We start from the raw sequence: 26,736 nt of genomic DNA, 5'->3' as shown, positions 1-26,736 counted from the left end.
CCATGAATTGAAACGAGTGCGTCGACGCAGACGCAAACGCAGAAGCATGCGCCAGCCTTAAGCGTTCCTAGTGATAACATTGACTACAACTACCATACAGCCCGTTAACCCAGACTGCCCCCTCACCTGAACCTGAGCATTCGGCCGTAGTTATTAGTGAAAAGTAACTTTAATGCCTCAACTTTCACACTTACTGAGGTTGTGACGGTTTTATTGACAGACACTCAACGTGGTCGCTTTGCTTCTTTTGTTTTGTGATTATGAACTAACTCTACATTTAGTTTTTTTTTTATGGAGCCAGGGGGAAGAGAACAATGTGTGTTGACATTCAGGTACTGTAGCTAAAGCAGTAGTTAAAACAGCTTGTATCCTATACAAGAAAAAAATTAAAAGTCTGCATACAAGTTTTTATTGACAGTATTGATTGATTTCTTCTGCCTTAAGACTGAAATATTACTTTTCGCTGAAAGAACATGGCTTAACTCATTTCATTTTAATTTAAAATAACCAGAAAATATTCTTCTTAGCCTAAAATCTATCATGCTCTGGAGGATGAAATAAGATTATCTTTTCAATCTCAATCGTTTTTGAGGTTTTAAGGCTTTTACTGTCAAGCGGAACAGATTGCTGGGCAACAGGAGCAGTGGAGGTAAATCTGATGACGCAAGCAGGAAGGTCCCCCGTAGGCCAGAACATGCCATTGGAAGTTGTCGGAAGGTCCATCCCAGGTCTACCGCAACGGCAATCGAAACACAGCTACAGGCTAGTGAGACACTTTTCAAAATCAACAAAGTAATGGCAATCTACCCTCCAGGTAGTAGTTGGGCGAACGACTAATAGCGGTAACCACACGGGACAACAACTCCAACGTTACATTCCTTGAGAACAAAACTAAGAGCCTCTTGTCTGTCACATATTCATTCCACATATGCTTGGTCATTACCTTACTTGGATGACCTCTACTTATTGAAGTCAGCCAGGGTTGCTTTTTAAATGAAAATACATGTCTACATTAGTAAGCAAGGATGAACCCAACCAGATTTTTATTTTTCCAATGGGAGTCAATCTACAGGCATTGCCTTGGTGATCGACCTATTGGGCACCCCCGATGCACAGTCGGGCCTACTTCGATCTTAGACAACATTGATTAGCTCATGTCTTACTGTGTGTCAGCTGTGCAGGTAGTGACCTACCTCAAAACAATGGCTTTCAGGACCCTGAAGCGAGCTAGAAAGATTGTAGTCAACCCCTCTCACCCCGAACAAAAACGGTTTGTGCCCCTTCCATCTGTTTTTAACTTATTTGTAATTTATTTTTCTTTTTAATTTGTTCTATATAAAATACCTTTTTAGTATTGATACAGCGTGCAACATTATTGTGTACCACATTGTTCTGGAGGAATAATAACAACTTCCATAGTAATTGTTATGATGGAATGAGTTTCGAAGCTGTAGAGGAGTGATTTATGTTGGAAAGTTTTGTCCCTTTATCAATTGTCCAGGCATTACATGGGATATTGCCGTATTGATGGAGTGCATTTTAGTGTGCAGCTGTGAGTACTGTGTTCACTCTAACACACATTGGACTTCTAGAACAGAACCAGACGAGGCTGCATCGAACAAACTTTGGAGGGGAAGAGGATCAGGAATGGAACCAGAGAGAACGCAGCAAGACAGGACACAGCGTGACCCTGAGTTAGACGTACGGAGACACAGCAAGCACTTCACCGGCTGATAAATAAAAGGGCTCTAATCAGAGCAGAGGAAAGGCAGTTGCTCAGCATGCACCAAGACAATGCTCTACTTTCTAATTCAACGCTAAATTTGCTCGATAACATAATTCAAATATCTATATATATACACATATACAGACACACACACACACAATTTACATTGTAAATTGAAATGGGAGATAACATTAGTAGAATTGCTTGTGCTGCATATCTCTGTGTCTCTCTCTTTTTCCCATTCCTATTTCAATAACCATCTAAATCAAGCAGAAATGCTCCAAAAATAACACATAGGTGGCACATCCTGGGTTTAACAGGCTGCTTGCGTTGGAGACATGAACCAAGCGACGGAGCCTGTTCACATATTCATGGAAACATTGGAGATTGGTTGTGTGGATGCGCTTTACAGCCTGCCTCCATGAATTAGCAAAAGCAACGGCACCTCTGAGGCTCATAAAGCGTGATGGGTTTGTCTAGCTGCACGGAGCACTAGGTAATACAGAGGCAGAGATGTGTGTTTGTGTAGCACATTTCACTTTCAAGCCTTTGTGGTTTTCAGTGACCGATAATGGCCAACAGAAGCGAGCTGTTAAAGTCTCTCACAGGAGCCGGAGTCCTTCTGAGTCATGCATCGATTCATGTTGTCACAAAAAACAAACAATCTAAAAGTGTTCAAACATATAGATGTAAAAAGAAAAAAAAACGAGAAGATCAACAAGAGAGACAGCAGATGTCGGGCCACTGCTGGACGTGAGGGAAAGCTGCCATTATTTCAGGTACTGTAGCATTAAGCCACAGCATTCGGGGAGGAAAGGGGGAGAGACGGCAATATTTGGAGCCAGCAGGGGAACTGTTCGAATTAAACAAAGGAATTGGTAGTTACCTGGCTGGTCGTGTCTTTTTCCATCATGTTTGGACCATGCTTCTCTCAAATAGGCTCTGTAAGGTCAGTACTTCTGTTGAACTCTAGTAACCTGCAGGTGTCTACGCTACTAAAGAGCTCACAAGGGTCACTCAACAGCGTCATCAGCGTGAGAAGTAAAACAACACGTTCAATAATAACCGACATTGATCGATCGCTTTGATAAAAATGTCATAGTGCAATTATTTTTGACTGAAAATGTGTTTAATGTGACTTGCGAAATAAGCAGAGAATGCCAATTTGTAAAATTCTCTTCTGTCATTACTTTATTATATTGAATAATGTATTATTTTTACAGGAATCTGTAGAATATCATGTTCAGGTCAGGACATCAATAGGTCAGGTCTTCAATACCATGTTTAATTTATAAGTGCTGGAATTTTGACACACATTTAACAGGTTTTGCATGTTGCAATTTTGATCAAATCTTTAATTGCACAACCCTGCTCCAAGCCCTCGCTCCCTGCTTACCATATACAGCATACACTGCTTCATGTGTTGACAGTGAGCATGAACTGTGAGGTTCCATCATTTAATGCAAGTGTATCGTGTGGGGATGCTGTGATGATTCTTGTGGAGAATGCCTCTCTTGGTAAAAAGAAAATGAGGATAAGCAGAACAAAGCACGACTGAGGCCTGAAATCCAGCATTTCCCAGTTATATAGTTAGTTATTGATCACTGTCAGTGAGTGATCTAAACCCCCCGGCAGAAGTCCCCACCCTTGTCGACATCACTGACCGCATCTTGCTTCTCCCTGCAATTTCCTCCTAATGAGCTTTTGAGGCCTGAGCAAAAGGGACCTGATGGAGAAGCTGATTAAATACCAGCTGCTGCTCAGGAGGAAAATACCATTTTATATTCTCAGACACACACACTCAAGAAAATCTGCTCAGATTCTTGAGACATGCACGGATCTAACACACAGATATATAAGATCTTAGACACAAGACACGTTCACGCAGACCCGCCAACGCTGACTGAATAATTCACAAAGACCAGCCCTTGGGGGCTCTCCAGTGTGCCAGTCAGCGTGCTTGCATGCAGCGGGTTTGTGTGTCCCTGTGCGTGTGTGAGGGAGACCGTATGCATTCGGAATCTCCCTGAGTACACTGCGTAGGCGGATAAGGAGGGAAGCCCATGTATTAGAAGCACAAGTCAACAAACCAGCTTTGCTGTAAAGAAAGGATGAAACAGGGAGACCTATTGAGAGAAGAAAAAAAAAACAGACAAAGGGAGGACAAATATTTGACTTGTGGTTTTATAGTGACAGACCGTAAAACCACAAGTCAAATATTTGTGCTCTGATGAGATTTCTTTTTTTTGTCTCAATTACCATGGAAACTGAAAATGTAACACATGCTAAATTCTCAAACTGAGCAAGCTGACCCTCCTGAAAAGATCAATACAGTGCCTTGTTTCCAATCTAAGCAGCCGGCCAGTGTCCGTGTGTATTCCTGCTTTTTCTGCACCGGTCACAAACCCATAGCAGCTTACAGATGGGGGTTTATTGGTGTTTGCTATGTACAGTCAGACATGAGGGTTATTAGTTATTTAGTTGGACTGAATCATTTCCCCACAGCTTTCAAGAGCAAGATCACAGAGTTTGCAATCAAAGCATCATTCTCTCCTGGTTTAACCATACACCTTTTAATGGGAAGTAAACAATATATCCCATAGGTTTGGGGACTGCCGTCCACAGATCAGCGATTTGGACCATGCATTACGCCACCTGATGGAATTTGTCATCTGATTGTATTTCAGGGATTATCAATTAAGTCTTGATTGTTGTTGCCGTTTTACCATTGTGACATTGGTATTTTCATTGTTTGTTTTCATGGTATTCTACAGCGTCTGTTTTACTCAGCGAGGAAAGGGCCCCCCAGCAAGTGCATGTTCTCTGTTTTGTGCAGCCCCCAACAGATGTGCATCTCCTGACACTGTTGAATACTGCTGAAATAACAGCGAAAACGACCGTTCGATCCCATCTAAAGAGTATGAGCAGAAGTGTTTTACATGAACTTTGATTTTTATTCTAGTTGTTATTAAGTTATGTAATCATCAAATGTATTGCAGCTGTCATTGAAATAGATTAATCTAACACTTCTTCTTCACCCAGCATTAACTGTTTCTCCCTTCAACCTGTTGAGGTTTCAGAAGTCCTGGATGGACTCATTAAGTTAGATTCAAACAAGTCAGCTGGATCTGATGGGCTCGACCCTGTGTTTTTAAAATCAGCCGCTCTTATTATTGCTTCCCCTATTACAAGCCTGTTTAACGTGTCATTTCATTTGTCCTTTTTCCACCTTAACTGGAAATCAGCTACGATTGTCCCGCTTTAAAAAGGAGGCTCTGGCCCGAACAGCTACAGGCCAATTTCCACTTTTCCCTATCTGGCCAAAGTCATAGGGAAACTCGTACATAAACTTTAGGTTATTTACATGGGGCGACTGTGGGTGAGTGGGGAGCACGGTCGTCCTCCAATCAGAGGGTTGTGGGTTCGATCCCAGGCCCGGCTAACCTGCATGTCGTTGTGTCTTGGGCAAGACACTTAACCCAACATTGCTCCTGTAGCTGCGACTACAGTGTATGAATGGTAGTTACTGATGGCAGGTGTCACTGTGTATGGTTCTCCTGTCATCAGTGTATGAATGGGTGAATGATGTCATGTAGTGTTAAAGCGCTTTGAGTGGTTGGAAGACTAGAAAAGCGCTATACAAGTACAGTCCATTTACCATTTACATAACCCCGGTTCTCTGAGTAATATGAGTGAGATGTCTCACTATGGGATGCACGCCCCGCTGCAGACCTCAGAAGCATTAATCTCATTACGCCAATACGCCTGATTGGCTGGTGAAACGTGTCCGTCCGCCGCAGGTAGTACCACCTACCTTAAATATCTCATGCCCTATGTCGGGGAGAACACGCTCTTTTCCGCGTTTATCACGAAACCCAGGTCGGATAGGTGACGCACGAGAATACGTGTGCGCGCTACGGCCTCCTGTTCCGATTGTGCCAACAGCAGCCAATCGTCCAGATATGTGGCCAGGCGCATGCCCTTCCGTCTCACCGGGGCTATTGCCACCTCCTATTGACACCCTCGGGCTTAAAGACAGACCAAAAGGGAGAACCCGGTACTCGTAACCGATCCCCTGGAAAGCAAGTCTTAGTTACTTTCTGTGGGGAGGGTAAATTGGGATGTGGAAATATACGCCTTTTAGATCGACAGGAGTGAACCAATCGCCCTGTCGTACGAGGCGCAGCAGAGATGCGTGTGTCAGTATCCTGAACTTGTACTTCCTGAGATATTTGTTCAGATCACGTAGATTGGGGACCAGAAAATACCTGGAGTAAAAACCACTCTGACCCTGTGCGGGAGGTACGACACAGATTGCTCCTTTGTTCAACAGTGAGAGAATTTCCTCCTGCAAAACATGAGCAGACTCTCCCTGAGCCTGGGAGTGTATCATACCGGCGAACCGCGGGATCGTCCTTAACACCCAGGGCGAGGCTGGGAGCGCACTCAATCTCTCCCATCTGTGGGAGAGAGTGGGCACACACTGCAGCCCCTCCACCATGAGAGGCGCCCGCCGCGGTGCAGAGGTGGCCTCCCCCGGTGGAAGAATGATGTGGTCCCCGGGTTCTCCCGGGAGGACAGCGCAGCGGCGGGGGCCACACAGCTCACTCTCGGGGAAAAGCTGTGGCTTTCCGCCGGGGGATGACAGCGGGTGTCGGCTTATTGTTGCGCGCAACCCCACCGTCGTTCCTTCCCAGCACCCCCCTCGTCACTCACACGCACATACCCACACACATACACACAGTTTTGCTGTGTTTACTTGTGCATTTATATGGTGGTGACAGTTGACATACATTGCCAGTGCTCGAACTTAAATCCTTCCAACATCTTCACTCTCAAGGAGTGAATATCAATGAGACTTGATTTATAGTATAGGTTATTGGTCCATGTTAGTTTAGGGTGGTGCCCCGTTATTTATTTATTTAGTATATTAGTGATTATTAATAATTCTAGTAATGTCCATAAGTTAGTTCCTCATTTGCTAGTAACCTAATACAACCCCCTAGCCGCTCCCAACAATGGGATTTCGGCTGTTTAGGAGTTTTAAAGCCTGTGGGGCGGCCTGTGCGAAGGTTTTTCGCTGCGCAGGTGGAGTGGGAGCCGGGGACTTTCGGGGGAGGCAAAGCTGGAGAGCTTCGTCCTCCTTTTTGGAGGTTGTCCTCATCTTCATCCTCTGATATGAGGTCGTCCCCATAGTCCAGTTCCAGGACATCTTCCTCCTGCGGAGGGACCGCGGCTAGGTCGAGCTGGAAGCCCTAGCTGGCGCTAACCTGCGGTGCCGGCACAGCAACGACCCCCGTCATCCCTCCGTCCTCGACGCCGCCGGGAGGGAGATAGGGGTCCCGTCCAGGCAGGCTAGCCTGGCGGGCTAGCCGTCTGCGGAGACTCAAGGTGAACACCGCACAGTGCTGACACGAGCCGGGGACGTCGATAGCTACCCGGGCGTGTTCCAGCCCTAGGCAGCTCGAGCAGACCCAGTGTAGATTACTGCTCGATATCTTGTACCCACAGCGACAAGTACGGGCCCCAGTGTGAGGGGTTTTAGCCTCCATGCCCCGCGAGCTGTGCAGGCAGGGAGTCGAGGCAGTTAGCTGGTGTGCTAACCGAAAGTTCGAGAGATTAACTTGTGTGCTAACCCTCGGTACTCGAACAGCCATGGTGAGGCGTCGAGGACAGTGCCAACCAAGCCGTGGAGGGCGAGGAAAGCACAACATTTGATCTGGTGTGACCGACGAAGCGGAAAAAACATCCAAGGCTAGCTAGCGCCCGGCGACAGAAGCTAAATAAGATCGGTCTGTGGACAGTTCAGCCAACTAGCCCAAGACGCGAGATATGCTCCTATCTGTCTACCTGCGGCGGACGGACACGTTTCACCAGCCAATCAGGATTGGCGTAATGAGATAAATGCTTCTGGAGGTCTGCAGCGGGGCGTGCATCCCATAGTGAGACATTGAACGAAGTCGGGAGCCGGGAACCGCAGGGTTGGCGGTTCTGACCCCGGCTGCTCCATGTTCCATGTCGAAGTCTCCCTGAGCAAGACACCCAACCCCTAACCGCTCCCCGGGCGCCTTTACGGCAGCACACTGCTCCCACTGTGTGAGATGGGTTAAATGCAGAGAACAATTTCCTGTATGTGTAAAATAATATTTGGCAATGAAAATGACTTCTTCTTGATGACATTATCACCGCCATGGACAACAACCAGACTTGTGTAGCTGCCTTTAAGCCACGGCTTTTGACTCTGTCAACCATAACGTTCTCCTGCAAAGACTTACCAGCACTGGCTTGTCCAGTGGATGTTTCAACAGGTTTGCTAGCTACCTGGCTGGTCGTGTCCAGCGGGTTAAGTCGGAAAACATCATGTCTGAACCTCTTAACATTTCGAAAGGTGTGCCTCAAGGCTCCATCTTAGATCCTATTTTGTTCTCCATTTATATTAAGGATGTGGCCAAAGCTGGTGAAAATTTCTGTATTCATCCGTATGCTGATGACACCATTATATATTCAGCTGGTCCCTCACTTCACTCTGCTGTGACCATTCTTCAACAAAGCCTCACCTCCATCAAACAGTCCTTCCACCTCCTCCAACTGCTCCTCAACTCCAAAAAGACCAAATGTATGCGGTTTGACCGGAAAAAAACTCATCATCTCCAGCCCTCCCAAGATCTACAGTGCTGATGGCTGGGAGCTGGAGTTAGTCAGCTCCTACAAATACCTTGGCTTCTGGTTGGACTCATCTCTCTCATTTAACATACACAGTAATATCCTTCTGGCTAAAGTCAAAGCCAAACTGGGTTTCCTCTATTGAAACAAGACAAATGATTGGAACGCAGTACAAAACACGCTCAAACTAAAAGCCCTCACCTCTCAACATGTTCAAACAAAAGCTGCAACAAGACGTAGTTGATTGCTGTACTTGCTGATCAGCCCTCACTTCTCGCTCTGTTCCATTTTTTACAAAGTGTTTATTAACTTAATGTTATGTTGTTTTTGCATGTGTTTGTCATATTGTATGTATCTGTGCTGTTTGTGTCACTTGTGTGGACTGGGCTACTGCCTCTTGGCCAGGTAATCATTGTAAATGGGAATTGATTTTACCTGGTTAAAGAAATAACGTGATACTATATAGCCCGGATCAACGACTCCGCTATCACCGTGCTGATCACAGTGTTGATTTACGTTTCAGTGTGTACCTGCAAATGTCATCATATGGCCTGTTGATCTGATTTTGTGAGTTTTGCTGCAATGGATTTAAAATGGCAACGTTATTATGCTAAAAGATCCATTTGCTATTTTCTTTCGTATCTCTACCCATATTGTATGTTGATTAACGATTCGTAACCGCATACAAGTCCAACCATACTGATTTATATTGATAAGAAACATTCCGCTCATGGACAATCGACATCGCGCACACATACACACACACACACACACACACTTATTTAATTGATTGATTATTTAGTGAGTGGGTTTATAAAAAGTGTTTTAGGGATTGATCGTTGCAGTCATAGTTGAGGTTGATCGGTGTTTCTGTGAGTTAATAAACCCTGTTATATATTAAAGAACATTTTTCCTGTTTACTTTAAATCCAGAAAATCACATTGTGGAATTTAAAAAATATATTTTGCAGTTTATTGCATAACCTAAGTATTTGATCACCTACCAACCAGTAAGAATTCTGGCTCTCACAGACCTGTTAGTTTGTCTTTCGGAAGCCCTCCTCCACTTATTACCTGTATTAACTCCACCTGCCCACACACTTATTCAAACAGACTTCAACCTCCCCACAATGGCCAATACCAGATGGCTGTGTAAGGAAGTAACCCAGGTATCGGGTATAAAATTGTTAGACCTGCTCAAGGCTGGGATCAGCTAGACGACAATAGGCAAGCAGCTTGGTGAGAAGGCAACAACTGTTGGCGCAATTATTAGAAAATGGAAGAAGTTCAAGATGACGGTCACTCTCCCTCGGTCTGGGGGTCCATTCAAGATCTCACCTCGTGGGGCATCAATGATCATGAGAAGAACTACACGGCAGGACCTGTTCAATGACCTGAAGAGAGCTGGGACCACAGTCTCAAAGAAAACTATTAGTGACACAACCTGCCGTCACTGATTAACATCCTGCAGCGCACGGATAGTCCCCCTCCTCAAGCCAGCGCATGTCCAGGCCCGTCTGAAGTTTGCAATGACCGTCTGGACGATCGAGAGGAGGTATGAGAGAAGGTCATGTGGTCTGATGGGACGAAAATACAGCTTTTTGGTCTAAACTCCATGGAAATTTGTGTTGCCCAGTGACAGCCCCGAAAACCTGAAGGATCGGGAGAAGAAAATTGCTTTTAATGTGCCGGAAATTATGGTAATTGATGGTTGTAGCTCAGGGGTGCTCACACTTTTTCAGCATGGGAGCTACTTTTGAAATGACCAGTTCAAAATGATCTACCCATTATATTTATTGAGAAATATATTGAGGATTCTTACAACTTATGTTGATGTATAACCACATATGTTGCACAACACAACATAATTCAGAACTGAACAGACTGAACAACATAATTATGTACATTTTTTGCCATCACCTGAGCTCACTCTGATGACTTGCACTGAATTGAATCAGCCAGGGATACATAGTCCAGTGTCGTATTTTCCATGAAGAGTCCGAAAATGCCGCTCCACATTTCCCTTCTTTGGTATTGCGACGGTAGACTGGCAGACGAGACAAACGCACTTTGAAAATGTCATCGTGAAAAAAAAGTCGTCCCCCTCCCACTCCGTATGAAAGTGATAGTTTTTTTTCTTTTTACTTGGTCCAGCTCCCCCACTCATTTTTACACCCTATCTTACGTTTAAGAGGAAAAAACTGAGCGAAAAATTAGGATGTAACTAACGACTAGCTTGTTAGCTTTGCAGCGCTCAGGGGCGTTGTTTGAACACGCACAGTGACCTAATTGTACGGGGGAAAAAATCAGATGTCATCTGACTGGTTGTCCTGTGTATCAATCAAGTGACGGGATGGCTGATAGGCTGACGTCTAGTTTTTTTATTCAAAACAACTCAACTTTATTTGTATAGCGTCAGTTCATGACAATGTCACCTCACCTTGTCATGCGATCTACCAATAGTACCTTGGAGATCGACTGGTAGATCGCGATCGACGTATTGAGCACCCCTGTTGTAGCTGGTTGTCATCTACGGTCCACTACGATTACCGAAGGGGGGCGTTTTTTGACAACGTTTTATCTCATTTCGACTTTCTATCCCCTTTCTGTAGTGCGGAAATGGGCTTCTATAGTTGTGTGGATGCATTACTCCAGCCAATCCAAAGACGGGGTTTGGAACCAATCAGATGTAGAGACCATGGTCACTGGCTCCGCCCCCTTACTGTCAAAAAGAAAAACAGCAACGCGTAAAAAACACCTTCGAGCGCGAGCAGACACTAACCTCGCGGCGAGGAAGTTCACGTTTTGCAAGCGAGCAAATATCTCGATTTACGCGCGCGCATCAACCTGATTTGCGCTCTCGAATTTTGACAGGGATTTGCCGCCATACTCCTACATGCTTTGTAAGTGGGAAAATCTGCAAAAATCTGCAGTGCATCGAATACTTGTTCTTCCCACTGTATATGGTGGTGACAGTTAACATAAATTGCTTGAGCTCGAACTTCCTTACTCTCAACGGGTGAATATCAATTATGAGATTCATAGTATTGGTCATTACACTGCATGAAAAGTGGGATTTTCGTCAGTATGCGGCACTGTAGATTGTTGTGGAATTTCAGGTTTACGGCTGTTCACGGCAATTTGCGGGCAACACCGAAAACTGCCATAAATTGTCAGAAATTGACGTGGGCCTCCCTTGGCAGTTGTCCCCCCATGACCCCCCTCCTCATAATTCTAGGGAAGGCTTTGACATGTAAATGAAAATGCTGTGAGCTATACAAATGCAAATCAGGGTTGCAGAGGGAGTTTTAGCCCAGGTGATTTTTTTAAAAGGTAAGAAAATCTCTGGTACAAATAGATCAGGCTCAGTAGCTTAATTATAGACTCTTACATTTTAGCTTGAATTGATTTATTCAATTAAAATATGCTAGATTACTGTGTACGCCATTAGCAATGGCAAATGTTATGTAAAATACACAAAATAACTTCTTTAATAAATTAGTTTTAATCAAGGTAAAATGAGCATTCCATGCAAACAACATTTGAATCAGAATGAGGGGTCTGCAGAGATCACAGTCTCCTAGAGCTCAACTACAGTGCATAGTGGCAGGACTACAGTGACCTTTTCTTTGGTCTTAAATGCAGAGAGGATGTATTAACCACACATCTTCTAGCAATGCGCTCAACTGGCAGAAATGATGCTGGGTATGACGTGTCTGTTCCCTGCAAGCCCCAAACTTCTATTGGCTTTCCATAAAAATGTCTGTCCGGGTGGGGATGAAGCCAGGAAACGTGTGCAAGAACATGTTTAAATGCCGTACCCTTTGACACAACATTAACAACTATAAACTGCTTTATAATGGCTGGTCGTAGTTCTGCTAGAGGGTCAAGGACGGGTTCCTCAAAACTGTTAGTGTTTCCACACCACTTAGCATGAACATATGCTGACCTTTCTGCTCTGCATCTATGGATTGAGTAAGTTACATTCATATATGTTACCCGTTTACATGTCATGGCAAAACATTCAACCTCAGTGACACAAGGGTACATCTGATGATACATTGTCAACATTGCCAGACTCATCCAAGATTGTCTGGTGGAATGGAGAAAGAGGCACCACTGTACAGTTTTCTAGGGAAAGTCGTTCTGCTGACACCAAAACTCTGCTTTACATAAAGCATATCAGCTGTCCCAACCATTTGTCTTACTTGTCAAATACTGGTCCTTCCGTATAACAATAACCTCGTATGTGATTGGAGGACCCTTAGACTCCTCGTCCAATTACGTGTGAGGTCATAGGCTTGACTCATACAGCAGTACTTGCAAGACGAGCATACAAACAGACTATATTCAGAAGAACTGTATCTCCAGTTCCTTTGTTTGGTTTTTGCTGGTTCGTGAATAATGGCAGGACGACGTCTCCTTCAACTCCTCTCCGCGGTCAGCAACATTCAGCCAGTCCGCAGACAGACAAGAAGAAACTGCTGAATGCTCTCAGTGGATTGTCTCGTCAACTCCAACAACAAACTGCCGATATCAATGATTGGTTCGCTCCACTGGAGCGTTCAGGACTCTCCAGGTTGCTGTCCATAGAGAAGAGGTTGGCGGCTCTGGAGTCGGGAGGAACTGACTCAAAGAAGAGGAGACGGGCGCACAATCCCAAGATAGCGGTAAGAATATGTTCAATGACTGCAAGCTAAGCTAAAAGTAGCGTAGCCTAAAACGAAAGCTAAGAGTAGCCTAGTAGCCTTACAAGTGAGCAGAAACAGCTTTATTAAAGTGTATTTTCTTTGCCGTGTTGTTTACAGGAAGCGGTGCGCCGTCTTCACAACTCCAAGACGAATTACAGGCGCTACGAACCGGTAAGGCAAGGGTAAGATTTAAAGAATATACTTTCATTCTGCGGTATAAGGAAATGTATACGTATAGATACCATAGGATGGATACCGATCATAACTGTACATTTTGTTTTCACAGACTAATCTTGCCTCATAATGAGGCGGTGACCTGGTATTTGCTCCGGGAAAAGTCCAGATTTCGATTTAGATAAAGACGTCATTGTGTGTAAGTGACACTGTTTACCGTTTCTCCTTCCTTGTTCAATGTTACTGTGACTTGCGTTTGATTTTTTATTCATACCACACTCATTTAATTGTTTTCCAGCCGCCTGTAAGACGTATTTTGAGACGGTACGCAGGAGCGTCAGGTTTTCCCAGCCGGAACACTCATTGCGGGCGGAAGCTGCGAAGAATTCAGCGCGGAGTCGAGCGAGAAGAAAGGGTAAAAGTTTATTTGCTAACTTTTTTCAGGTGCATTGATAGATGTGTTGTGTCCATACGGATCACAAAGTACTGATTCATTGTTGTTTTTACAGCTGCTGGAATTGAGACAAAGTGTGCTGGCTGATGACGAGGTGGAACTCTGGAAATCCGCCACCGTAGAGCTCACGTCGGACGGAGAGGATGGCGTTGTTGGCGGGGTCTCGGGGTGGATTGTATGGTCGTCGCCATTTCTGAGTCACCTCAGTCCCGGTTAGAGGCGCCACACACACTAGGCGCCTGCACAACAGACTTGCCTTGGACAACACGCTTTCCGGGCGTTTACAGAGACAAAAATCTCACTTTTCATGCAGTGTTAGTCCATATTAGCTCAGGGTGATGCCCCGTTATATATTTTGTGAATTATCCTAGTGATTTCTAGTGAATTCTATTAACGTCAATAATTTAGTTACACGCTTGTTCTTAACCCAATAGGACCCCCTGCCGTTCCCAGCAGTATATTAGTATCCATTCTTCTGTAAATTGAATTATACATTTAATGTTGATATTTCATATTCAGTTTATCCCTTTTTTTTGTCCAATGTATGTACCACACTCAATGACATTAATTTTATGTCTAGCATACCTGGCAAATAAATGGTTCGGATTCTGATGTTCTAATTACATGACAACATATTTGCCGTGAGGAGAGCAATGGGAGTTTAACACTCTTCCAGGGAACTAAGTCAAATCTACATTTGTGCCAGAGATCTTGTTCATCATGCAGCACTGTTGCTGTAAAGCAATCTAGCCAACAGCTGTTAGCTCATAGCTGGAATACACACCAGTCCCTTTGGTTACCCAGTCCATCAAACTACCCCATCTCTCTCGCAGTTCCAGAGCAATAATTACAGTACATCCATTTATCAGGTTTTCCCGGCAGTATAAGTGTTTTCTGGCATTTCCCCCAAAATAAAAATGCTGCCAAAGCACCATGTGTCTTTCCATAATGAACTTTTATTTTTGGCTTATACAAACACTCTTAACCCACAGACAACTCCTAAACCCGGTAAAGACCCATCAATCACAAGGTAGCCCACCCTAGCAAGAATACCTTGCTATGGTTTATTTTTCTCTGAATGGGACCATAGTTCATCAAAAAATAAATATTTTATTGAAAACTTCTATCTCTCAGACTTATTTTTGCCAAAGCTTTAGACTTTCCTCCACGCTCCCTGCTGTTCCCTTGTATTTTCTATTCCCCTGATTTCAGATCTATTTCAAATCCTGTTGGATTAACTTGCCTCCAGCTTGTCAGATTGCCGGTTTGGAAAAGTTACAAGAACTATTGGGTGCAATTTAGATTTGGGTTTACCAATGCCTTAAAGGAGAACAACTATACAGCCGTAACCCACACACCACCATGTTTGTGTTCCTAATACCTGGTATCTCACTGTAGATTACTTAAAACAATTTGAATGTAAATAAAAACATACCCAAATGCAAATCCCACACAAGTGCAACCAGAAGGTAACCGGACTCGAAGCTTGGATTCCCTCATTCCATACAGCTTGGGATCAGTCATGCGACAGGGCACTTCTTAGAGAGAGTACACAGCGGTCCAGTAACCCAACAGTCGTTAAGAGTGATAATCCTATAATCACCCCAATCCTTAATGGGCTGTTTCGCTCTGAAGTGTCTCAGGCTACAGTGTGTACAGCGTCTCCCTCTGCCTTAACGAGGTTATGTAGATTTATGCAAATTACGCCTAATCCCTGGAACGGCAGTCGGGTTGGCCAGGGTTTTTTTGTGAGCAGCCGTCACTGCTCTGAGGGTGGCAGAGAAGTCAAGGTGAATTGAGAGAGGATGTGTGAGGGAGACAAAAAGAGCTCAAGAGAGAGGGACTTGATGAATGGGGGTGCGAGTGAAAAGGGCAGCTGCCACCAGATAAAGCAGTGACGAATAGAGCTACAGGCGACGAGCTGAAAAGAGAGAACAAAATACTGATGTCTCACATGGCTTTGTTTGACCTTTGCACTCCATCAACTTTGGATCTCAGAAGAGATGAGGCGATAAACAGGCACTCCCACTTTAACTCATTGAGCGCTACAAACTAAAGGCTGGCCCATGCTTCTGCGTCTACGCACAGTCGTGTTGACACGCTCGTTTCAATTCATGGTTCAAAAAGGCTTGCGTGTGTTGCAAAGCAATTCACCGCCAGGTGGAGTAACGTTTTTTGTCGACTTCGACCTAGTGAGTCACGTCTTTGTGTGTGGAAGTCGTTGGTTTGTTTATTTATTTATCATAGACCGTTTTGCCCCGTGCATCGCCACTGTTGCTTTTCATCACAGACACATTTGTCCCGTATTTTCCTCCACAACTTTGGACACCCCTCGACCAGCAAACCGACGTTTGTGGAGATCTCCCTCCATGAATCGGAGGCCATCCGAGCGTCCTTATAGTCTGCCAATGACGGCTTGTATAAGTGGTCATATTTACGGATGTCTTCCAACAAAAGCTCTTCAATCTGATATATTCTCTCGTAAAATCTTCGTTTTAATAATTGCGGAATTATGCTATGAAACCGGAAATGAGAGACTCCGTAAAGGATGTAGTTAGCTGACCAATCGCAGCCTTGCGGGGTGCAGGAGGCTTGCGTAGCTTTTGACGCTAGTCTAGAAAAATGGGTCGACGCACGCAAGGAGGTGTGAAAAGGCACGCAAGGAACACGCAAAGGGGTCTTGCGTCTGCTTTTCCTCGAGTCTCTCTGCAAACGCAGAAGCATAAACTAGGCTTAAAATGTCAATCACCTCACACGTGACAATGATAAATTGCTTTTGACGCAATATTTCCAAACTGTCTAGACAGAAGCATATTAATATTATATTATTATTTGTGATACTTGACATTAGATTCTTGCAGAACTATAGTAAACTGCTGATTTTGACACAGAGACACTGGCTACTGAATTATTACTTTAAAAGAGGTTGGGGTATCAAGATTAGCAGAGGCAGCAAGGGATGGACAAAATGCCTGAAAAAGCTGTAGTCCAAAACAACAAGTAGGAAAACATAAAATTCCCAGCCAATGAGAAGACTGATGATGTGGGGGGGATACAACTTTTACACTACTTAAGTGAGTGTCATCAGTGGAGAAAATAGATTGCGGGTTCATCTCCCTCTCAATCAGCTCTGACTTTTAAGCTTTTTCTGTTGTTTTTTTAATGGAAAGCCCACACTTGTAACCAAACAGCATATGTATACCACCAGCTCTCCCCTCTCAGCATCCCGTCAGCAGGAGCCATTCATTCTCATTTGAGATACAAAGGCGGTTATGGCCCCACAGCAAGGATCCGCTGGGCATTGAAGGGATGGAGAGGAGGAGGAAGACTGAGAGAAAACCGGTTGTCAAACAAGACAAAGAGCAGAACGGAGGAGTTAGAGAAGAGTGTTTACAAGCTCCGAGAGTTTTACAAGTGTGTGTGTGTGTGCTCGCTCACCTCTCGCGTGTTCTTTTGTGTGCCCGCTTGGTAGCGTGTGGGTGTATGTGTGTGAACGGGAGACAGAAGAAGGTGGGAAAAGAGATTGAAAGAGGGAGAGAGAGAGATATTTCACACAGATAAAGTGCAATCATGAGGCACTGACTCACTCCTGACCTCAGCAGCCGTGCAGCACTGCTGTGTTCACACCCGCAGAGTACAACAGATGGAGCGGAGAAATGAAGCTCAGCCCCGGAGAAGACCCTTCATACTGTATTTACTCTACCCTGACTCGTTATAGTAACTTAAGGAGCCTTTATATTACAAGCAACACCTTTGCATTCTTATAGTATAAAAGTCCAATCAGACAAATCCAACGTGCAAGCCTGCAGATGGAACCCTCCCATGTTTCCTCGTGGCCTAATTTGTGTGTGATCGTGATCGACCTATTGAGCACCTCTGTTACAGATCAACCCCAGAGGTTAAGCATTGTTTTTTTCCCATTTGATTGGTGTTTAATACATAAGCTCTGTGGTAAACACAAAGGTATAATACTTGCAGTTATGTTCAGAAAGATAATCTTCATGAACAAACTTATCTGATCTTTGAGGCGGGTATTCAATCAGAAGAAGCAAAAAGATATCATCAGGCCATAGACAAACTACACCACGGACACAATGGAACCTGTACGCACAACAACGATGTCCAGAGCTCAATAGTCTGTATGATGCAGGTTATTTGCCTCATGTAGCTACTGAATGGCCACTGCCCCTTTTTTAAGACACTAAAAAGCTTTGGAATTTACCAGAAGGATATTTACTGACGTCAAGATCTATTAAGTATTTGTTAACCACACCGTATTCAGGTATTTAACCGAAAACCTGCTTAAAGATGTATAAACTTTAGGAAAAGGGAACCAGAAGTGCAGAAATGCTGACTGCTGGGAACCCATCGTGTCACTCTGCTCATGTGTATAAGTTGCTCCACAAAACGAGGCCGATCAATTGAACAAATTGGTATTTGGAATATATATTAGATGCACTATCCCTTTAGCGACTGAGCTAACAACCCCTTCGGATATTGTGCATGTCTGATATTGTGCATGTTGTGAAGAAAAACACACTGACAATTGTCAGTATCTTGTATTACTCCATATAAAACATGCCTTCATCTCTCTATGGTTAGAGTTCAAAACTCCCGCCAGGTTCACTCGAACCAATATATCAGTTAATCTAAAACTGGAGCCACCCACAGCACTGTGTTCGGATTTGTCAAAATTAGTTGCACCAGTAGAAGCACTTGTACTTAATAATAATAATAATCTTACTTAACGTTAAACTCAAAACAATTTAATAAACAAATAGTAAATACAAAGATTTAGTGTAAGCTTGAACTGCCGCCCTTAAATGCAAAATCCAGAGCCTTCATGGATGCGATTCCTCCCGTGATGTTTGATTACCCCTCGTTTACCTCACCGACAGGGTCACCAGTACTTCGTGTTGGTCAAGACAGATTGTCAGGTTCTGGACTAAATGTTCTCTTGGGGATCGCTATATCCAAACTAAAGACAGAATCATAGAATTGAATAACTTCAGTCATCATGTCCTCAAACTCAGAAGATCTTGTAGTTTATATTTAAGTCTGGGAACCAAGACCACGCTGCTGGAGTCATGAGGCGTAAAATGATTGGAGACTTCTATCTGTGGTAATCCAAGTTAAAACAGTTATGAGAGATGTCGATGGCACAAGTTGGTAATTGGAATAAATATTGAGTCATTTCCTAAACAAGCCTCAGCCAAGCAACCCATTTTGATTGTCTGATAACTGTATGTTACGGAGGAAAACGTCACCAAGTGCACCATTGTGGCTCACTGTTTTTTAATACATTTTGGACCGCAATGGAGCCCCATGGCACAGAAGAAGACATATTAGGCACACACAATAATTGTCAGTATCTTCTTGCATTATTCCATCCAAAACATGCCTTTAATACATCCTCATGTCTTTATAGCTAAAGTTTAAAACGGAAGCTAGCCACAGCATTGTGTTCGGATTTATCAGAATTAGCTGCATTAGTAGAAGCACTTGAACTTAAATAATTATGAACAATCAATCTACTAAACCTTAAACTCAAAACCCTTTCAAAATGATAGGAAATTACTTGGAGATTACTGACTGTGTATGTGTGTGTGCCAGGGTGCTTGGGAGTGGGAGTCAGTGGGGCCAGTTGCTATGGCGATGAAGGGTTGGTACTTCAGCTGTAGAGCGGTAACGGTGGCTTCTTTAAGGCTTGTAATTGGGCAAAGTCCTCTGAGGAGCGGCAAACTAGACAACACCACATGTCCCGAATGGGTTGCTATGACCTCATGCGGACGCTGTGTTCTAATCAACTGATATTGTGGGTATTATGTTTTATGTCTGATGAGTAAAACCTATTGTTCCCTGAAATGTGTCAAATTTTGGAGATGAAACAGAAGGCCCGGGCTGCAGTTGATTAGTCAAAAAAGAAAAAGTAGGACACCAATTGTGCTCAGAGAATGTTCCTGCTCTTACCTAAGGCTACCAAATGATGGGACGGCAAATGTTATTGATGTGGACATGCCTTGGTGCCGCTGGAAGGAATTGTGGGATGGTATTACCTTCTTAAAGATGATATGATAAAGTGCTTAAGATGTTGACAAGTATTTAGACAGCCACTTCCTTCCCGAATCATTTAACACAGTTTGTAACTTTTCCAGTTTGGAAAAAAAGACTACAACCTCTCTGTGGTTTGAGAAGACATGAAAAAAAAAAAGAGCAATAAGTGATCAACTATAAGTTCAACTATGAATGTTCTTTGCCAATAATCACTCATTATAATGTTTGCTGTCTCAATCTGTAATGGATTTCCTAAGGTCTTGTCATTTAAATAAGCAGTGCTCCTTATTGGTTTCACTCTAGTGGAAACATCGATTAGCTACATGTAAAAACACTTTTGACCCCCCCCCTGTCCAATAATCGTACATACATAGCTCTGCCCAGGCTGCTCTACCTGATAGACAAACCAAAGCAGTGGCTATCATCTGTTTTGGGCTACTCTAGAAACTGTACCATGCAAAAAAAGTAGAATTGTGACTAGGAACCACTGCTTCAGATCAACGAGTCCATGCTTCGACGTTGGAGACTGCAGCAAGGAGAATATTTCATAATACTTTTTTTTAAATTTAGTAGATGCAGCGTATAAAAGGATGCGCTTTTTGGGCCGCATTTAACGGTGGATATGAAAGGCTCATTCTGAGCTAAGGGAATCCATGCGATTCTTAGTTTACAGTGATTACACACTAATGAATACATAGATAAGAATATTTTATTATGCCATTCATCCTCCACATTCCCACATTATGAAAGATTATGAGCCTAATATGTATTATATTTGGCTCATAATTATAGAAGACCTTAACTCAGTGGTCCACAACCTTTTTTTGCTCACGGAACGTTTTCATGTCAGACAATATTTCGCGGACCGGTCGAGAAGGTCTGACGGAGGGGGGAGGGTAGTAGTCGCGCGCTCTGTGTTCGCTGGTGGGCAAAACTGCCGTGCACGGTAAGAGGACAATTGTAAACGTGAAGAAAAACGCCTGGTGACGCGTGGGGAGTATGTCAGAGGGACGAGCGCACATAATTAGAAGAAAATCCGGTCAATTTTCAAAATAAAACATTTTTCAGAAAAAAAAATATATATATATATAAGCTTTCTGTGGTGCGGTTCGGTACCAAACGGCCGGGTGGTTGGGGACCACTGCCTTAACTCACACTTTAAGCTAACGTTCCTCTGAAGGGAACACAGCAGGAAAGGTTTAAGTTTAACCTAATGTCTTCACAAGCAGTGTCGCAGGTAAGGGGCAAGTTAGCAGCTACTTGTGCTTGAGACAAACACTGGGCTGAAATTGATTTCAGGAGAAGTACACCTGTCCCTCTCGTGATAATGACTGCTAGACCATTTCATAAATAGAGTCTCCGGACTTGTTCATCTGACTGCAACAGGATTTGTCCCATGCCATTAACCCGCAACATCTGTGGTTCGATTTGGGACTTGCATGACCCATCACTCTCCCTCTAGATTATCGTGTTCAAAGAAGGTGAGAAATTCCCCCCAAAGATAAGGTTAAAAAGTTTTGGTGATGTGGACCAGTGGGGGTCAAGGAACTGTCTCCATGGCTTTGGGGCCACTGGCAGATCTCTATCTGGCTGGAGTTAAACCATCCCAATTAATAGAAGAAAGCCAGATTGTCTCCATTATGTCTAAAACCACGAAACAGCTGTTAGTGTGCCCTGACTCCTCCACCACGATCGCTATAGTTCATGGCGGCCACGTTCCAATCTGTTTACCTTTGCGGAGTGATCTGCGTTCGTCTGGATGGAAAATAAACAGTGCAGGTTTAATGTCAATTGGCCTAGCTCCAACATCATATATTCAACATGTTATTTTTAGCACCTTTAGCACTTCTTCTTTAAGGGGGGACCGCATGGTTTGGTGGTAATGGTAAATGGACTGTACTTGTATAGCGCTTTTCTAGTCTTCTGACCACTCAAAGCGCTTTAACACTACATGACATCATTAACCCAATCATACACTGATGACAGGGGAACCATACACAGTGACACCTGTCATCAGTAACATTCACACACTGTAGTCACAGGAGCAATGTTGGGTTAAGTGTCGACATGCGGGTTAGCAGGGCCTGGGATCGAACCGACAACTCTCTGATTGGAGGACGACCGTGCTCCCCACTCACCTACAGTGGATGGCAGACAGCCGCTTATTATAGGCGGTGAGAAAGAGGCTCCTCGAAAGATTAATATCAGCCCCCCGCAAGGGGAGCAGTTGACATTTAGGTTCCTTAAACACCATATTTAAATCTAGAAATGTATTTCAGCTCAAATGTCAAAACTCCAATTGGCAAAACGTTAACAATACACCAACACCTCCTCACACCACAGCAATTACCATCCTCTTCCTCTTTACCAGGCCTGGGGTGTAGTTCTGCAGGGAAGCGCACCTTGAGGCAGGTGCGGCACGTTAAAGTCTGGTCACACATTCAGAGATGGAAAAATCCAAATCTGAACTATTTGCTTTAAAGGATAACACCGCCGCCGGGAAAATGAAGAATGAAGCTTGTGGATTCTTATATACATAAGGAGCTTCAAAAAGGGGTCTATAAAATATTTAGTAGCTTGTAGATTTTTCTGGTTTGTAGCATAAAACTTAAATTGATAGGAGGATAATAGTTGGATGTCTGAAAAAGCATGTGAATGTCAGAAAAGGTTTATTGAGGTTTCCAATAGTTTCTAATCCAGATATGAGACCTAGTTGCCGAAAGCACCATAGTGTTCTTTTTTGCTGATTGCTCTTGCCAGAAAAGACGACACGTTCACGCATGAGAGGAGGTTCAGAAACAAAAGTAATCAGAATGTTTTTTCTGTTATTTATGTGGAGATTTTGTACTGGATTGTAATGCACGTACACACTTGTCTCACACTCCTGAATGAAGGCAGCCGCAGGGTGCCGGTCCACAAATACTACCGTCAGAGCGTTTCAAATCTTATGTTTCTATACGTTTTGATTGGAAAATCTGTGTGGTGGGAAGTAAACCCCTCGGACGTCAAGTCGAATGAAACTGATTTCAGCAATAATTTCAGCTGGTTTCTATTGCACATTTTCTAACCGTAGCTGCGGTGATTGCGCCATGACTAATAAAAGGTAATTCTGGAAACAAAATGCCAAGCCTAAATATATAGTATTATAAGGCTGTTTTGTACGCAATAAATTAATTGATTCATAACGTTGTCAAACATAAATTATCTCACTGAAGGGAAGAAAACAATGATCTTACTCAGACTGTCGAATTTCCTGATGATGGTGTCCAAGAAGGTGTTCTGCGGAGCCACGTGGCCCCTCCGGACCGGCATTTTCGGAGCGTCTGCCCCACCACCCCCCGAGAGTTTGAAGGAGTTTTAACTGTATTTGCAGCGAGGCTGTGTCCTTCACTACCCGCAGCACGAAGCTCACTGCGCTCCCTGTGCGTGGATACGTGACGCGGACAGGATGGTGGCGGTAATCCGGCGGGTCAAAGTTTTCCCAAGTTGTCGCAATACGGCGGAGGCAGTGCGCAGAGTTCTGGGAACGAGGATCGCTGTGTACGCACGTTGAATCCGGGCCGTTTCCAGCCCCTACTTTCTAAGGTTGAAGAGAGCCGCGTCCTTTTCTGTACCCCCTCCCCCTCCCGAGGGGTAGGGCTGCCAGTCAGGTGATGTTTCCACCCGCGGTCTCACACAGAAGACCTGTCATCCTGCACTACAACGCGCTCCTGAGACGCGACAGACATTGTTCGAGAGATGGAGGCCGGGGAGGGGGTTTGTTTCTCCTCGCACTTCCTCTTCTAAAATGTCAGCATTTATGTTTGGAAAGACGGAACACAGTGGCGATCAGATGAGAACAGCGGATCTGTTCTTTGAGGTGTTCTGTGTCTTGTCCTCCTCCTGTCCGCTGTGCGCTCTGCCGGATGACTCCAGCTATGCAGCGCCTCTGTTAACCCTTCGCTCATCCGGAGCTCCTTACTTCTGAAGGATGATGGGAAAGTTGATGAGCACCTCAGCTGCCCAAATGTCACACCAGGAGACCATAGTTAGAAGTAGACCTACTCTCGAGTCCCGTGGACCAACTGATCCCAAGATGAATAATAAATGTTATTACAAACGATTTGTTTGTTGAGAACTGACGACGTGAAACGGACGCCCAACGACGGTTGGAGCATCTGTGATAGTATCAGATAAAAAGCTACACCTCCTAAGATGCTGCTGAAGCTCGGTAACGCTCGGCGGTACGTCACACCACCGGGGTTCCCCACTTCCGTTAAGCATGAAGGGGACGGGGTGATGCCTTCACTACCTCCTCGGATGTTATAATTTAAGCTGGAGTACACGGACGGTAGGATACTTTACTGTAACGTCGCACTGGAAATGGCTGAGATTGAAAGAATTACATGTAAAACACAGTCTGACAAATTAGCTAAAAATGCGGACTTTAATGCTCATCGTAATCTTCTTTACTCCCGCTACACATTTTCACACATATATATGTGTGAAAATGTATTGAATAAATACAAACATGCTGGAAGAGGTTAGTACACAATGAATGAAATCAGGGAAACAATTTTCTAGATTACAAATCAATCAAAGGGTTTCTGTGATGAATAAAACAAAACGTGCTACAGGCAGGTTTTCTTTTTCCGACAGCAAATGAACACAGCAGAAATTTCCCCTTTAAATTCCAAATAACCTAGGATTTTTGTTGATGTTTATGTCCATCTGAGAGCTGTAGTTTGCTTTGGCTCAGTAACATTTCATTCTTTTCAGTTCAGTCAGATGCCCAAAGCAGCAGGAATGCTAAAAATGCCCTGCATCTGGCTGCATTCATTTGTTCAGTGCTTTAATGATGAATTGCAGCCTTGCAGCCGGACGAGGTCAGAGGAGCCATCTATTAAAAAGTGACAATTCTGGTATAAATGAATAAAATGGATCAGTCCCTGCTCTTGCTACATCCAGCAGTGTTTACTGCAGCAGCTGAGAGAGCAGGAGGAGTCAGGCTTTCTTTCTCAACTCCCTTATTTAGTCAGGAACAGAGAGGGGAGGATGGAGGAGACAGGAGGGGAAGGAGGAAAATAAAGATTGGATTTGCACACACACAGACAAAGAGAGAGAATGAGAGAGAGTTTGATAAAGCTGCTTTAAATTAAATTGACTGAACAGCCAAACTGTTTAAACAATTAAAAATATATAATTTTATATCAGACGCAGAGTGTTTCCAGGGAAACACAGGTATAAATATTCACAACGGTCGTTATTCTTTGCACAAATAAATCATAGACACTGCCCACACAATCCCTTTTTGGAAACTTTTTTCCAAATCTATTAGTATTATTGTCTGGTTTGCATTTTCTTCTGCTTGGAGTTTAAAAACGTTCTACGTTTGTGTAGAATTCAGACTGAAACAATTAAAACTTAGATTTAAATAGTCTGGGAAACAGGGAAGGCTGCCACATTCTGATGGTTGGTTATTCAGAGAGAGAGAAAAACGATTCTTAAATAGACAAAAAGCCAACAGTGTTCTCCAAATGTAGAAAACCGTTTATTGAGCAACTGCGATATGTTAAGAATATATAACCAGTTTCATGGTAAACTCCCACTTAAAGAAGACTTCTGTCACATTCTCTTAAAACATATACATATGAAACATATTTAAATGCATAATAAGTCACAGGTCCTTTAATATTACTATAAATACACAGTAGAAAAAGGCTGTACAGGTTTCAGAATGAAGATCTGGAGGAGCGTCATGTGATGATGCAGCACCACAGCAATCTCATTTGTCCTCTCATCCTTCCACGTGCCTTTCAGTGGGGAAATCTCACTGGACTTAGCTTTTACACCTGCCTTGCTTACACTTTCACACTCTCACACACACACAGGTCACACACACACACACACACACACACACACACATACTCGACACACTCGCTTAGCGTCTGGAAAGGTCACCTCCTGTGAAGACAAATAGTTGACATATGTAATCCATGCCAATTTGTGGCTGTAATGAGTGTGTGTCAGTCAGAGAGTATCAGATGAGAAATTCTGTACTTGCGGTAACAAGTGTGTGTGTGTGCGTGTGCATGTATGTGTGTGTGTGAGTGCGTGAGCGAGATCATAGATCGATCGCCTGGAATACCAAATCCGTCAGACGTGACGTCTATGGGAGTGTAGTGCTGGGAGGGGGAATGGGAGCAGCTGGAGGGGGGGAATGCTCTGAGTCGTATGTGGCTACATCCAATTAACTAACCCAATCAGCCATGTTGATGAATGGATTAGCACATAATTGCTTGAGAGGTGGGATACTTGATTGAATTATTCATGGTGGGCAAAGGCGAACCTATGTCTGGCTTGCATTAGCAAAGTGTGTGTGTGGGTCAGCCACAGCGGTAATGGAAAGTGACTGGGAAATTGTACTGGTGAACAGCCAGCACAAGCTGTGGAATGCACACAGCTTGTCATCAAAGCAAAGAGTAAAGCTGTCAAAATGAAATAAATACTAAAGTTTTATAGGTTGTGTAGGGTTTTATAATACGGGTAGATAAAATCCAGCATTCTGATTGGTTGAGAGTGAGTCACAAGGGGGGCATTATTTAAGCAATAAGGTACGAAAGCTCAATAATGTACACACCCTGTGACTCATTCAACCAATCAGAATGCTGGATTTCATCTACCCGTATTATAATGAGTAATAATGTACAGTTGCTGTTCACATTGACCCGAGCATTCCATATCCATGTGCAATCACAGTAACCGGTTAGATTTTGCGCGGCCGTTAGTTGACATTTTAACTTTTGGCTCGGACTATTGAAATGAGATACACAATGTTTGGTGGCTACAACTATTTTGTGCTGAAAGGCAGCTATTTACGTACTATTTACAATTTTGCTGGTAACCGTATTATAAAAGCAATAAGGTACTTGAGGCAGTACTTTATCTTCAATAATGTAACAGTTCGTGGGTTGCCGTGAACTGTTACATTATTGG

At 43.8% G+C, this 26,736-nt stretch overlaps 2 protein-coding genes across 3 annotated transcripts in view; both read right to left on the bottom strand.

Moving 5' to 3' along the window:
- The window catches only part of kcnh2b (potassium voltage-gated channel, subfamily H (eag-related), member 2b), a 216,136-nt gene extending 192,166 nt beyond the window's left edge, over positions 1-23,970 (bottom strand). For both annotated transcript variants that reach the window (XM_040166921.2, XM_040166919.2), the window contains exon 1: positions 22,998-23,970. In XM_040166921.2, coding sequence (XP_040022855.1) covers positions 22,998-23,073 — 76 coding nt within the window. In that variant the 5' untranslated portion in view covers positions 23,074-23,970. The remainder of the gene's footprint in view (positions 1-22,997) is intronic.
- Positions 23,971-25,272: 1,302 nt separating this feature from the next.
- sspo (SCO-spondin) overlaps positions 25,273-26,736 on the bottom strand; it is an 85,446-nt gene continuing 83,982 nt past the window's right edge. The window contains 1 exon segment of the mRNA XM_078097029.1: positions 25,273-25,704. Within this exon segment, the coding sequence (XP_077953155.1) occupies positions 25,682-25,704 (23 nt within the window). The 3' untranslated portion in view covers positions 25,273-25,681.

This window comes from Gasterosteus aculeatus, chromosome 21, assembly GCF_964276395.1.
Source record: "Gasterosteus aculeatus chromosome 21, fGasAcu3.hap1.1, whole genome shotgun sequence".
Classification (NCBI taxonomy): domain Eukaryota; kingdom Metazoa; phylum Chordata; class Actinopteri; order Perciformes; family Gasterosteidae; genus Gasterosteus; species Gasterosteus aculeatus.
The sequence above is the reverse complement of the archived record's forward strand: the minus strand, read 5'-3'. Positions and strand labels throughout refer to the sequence as shown.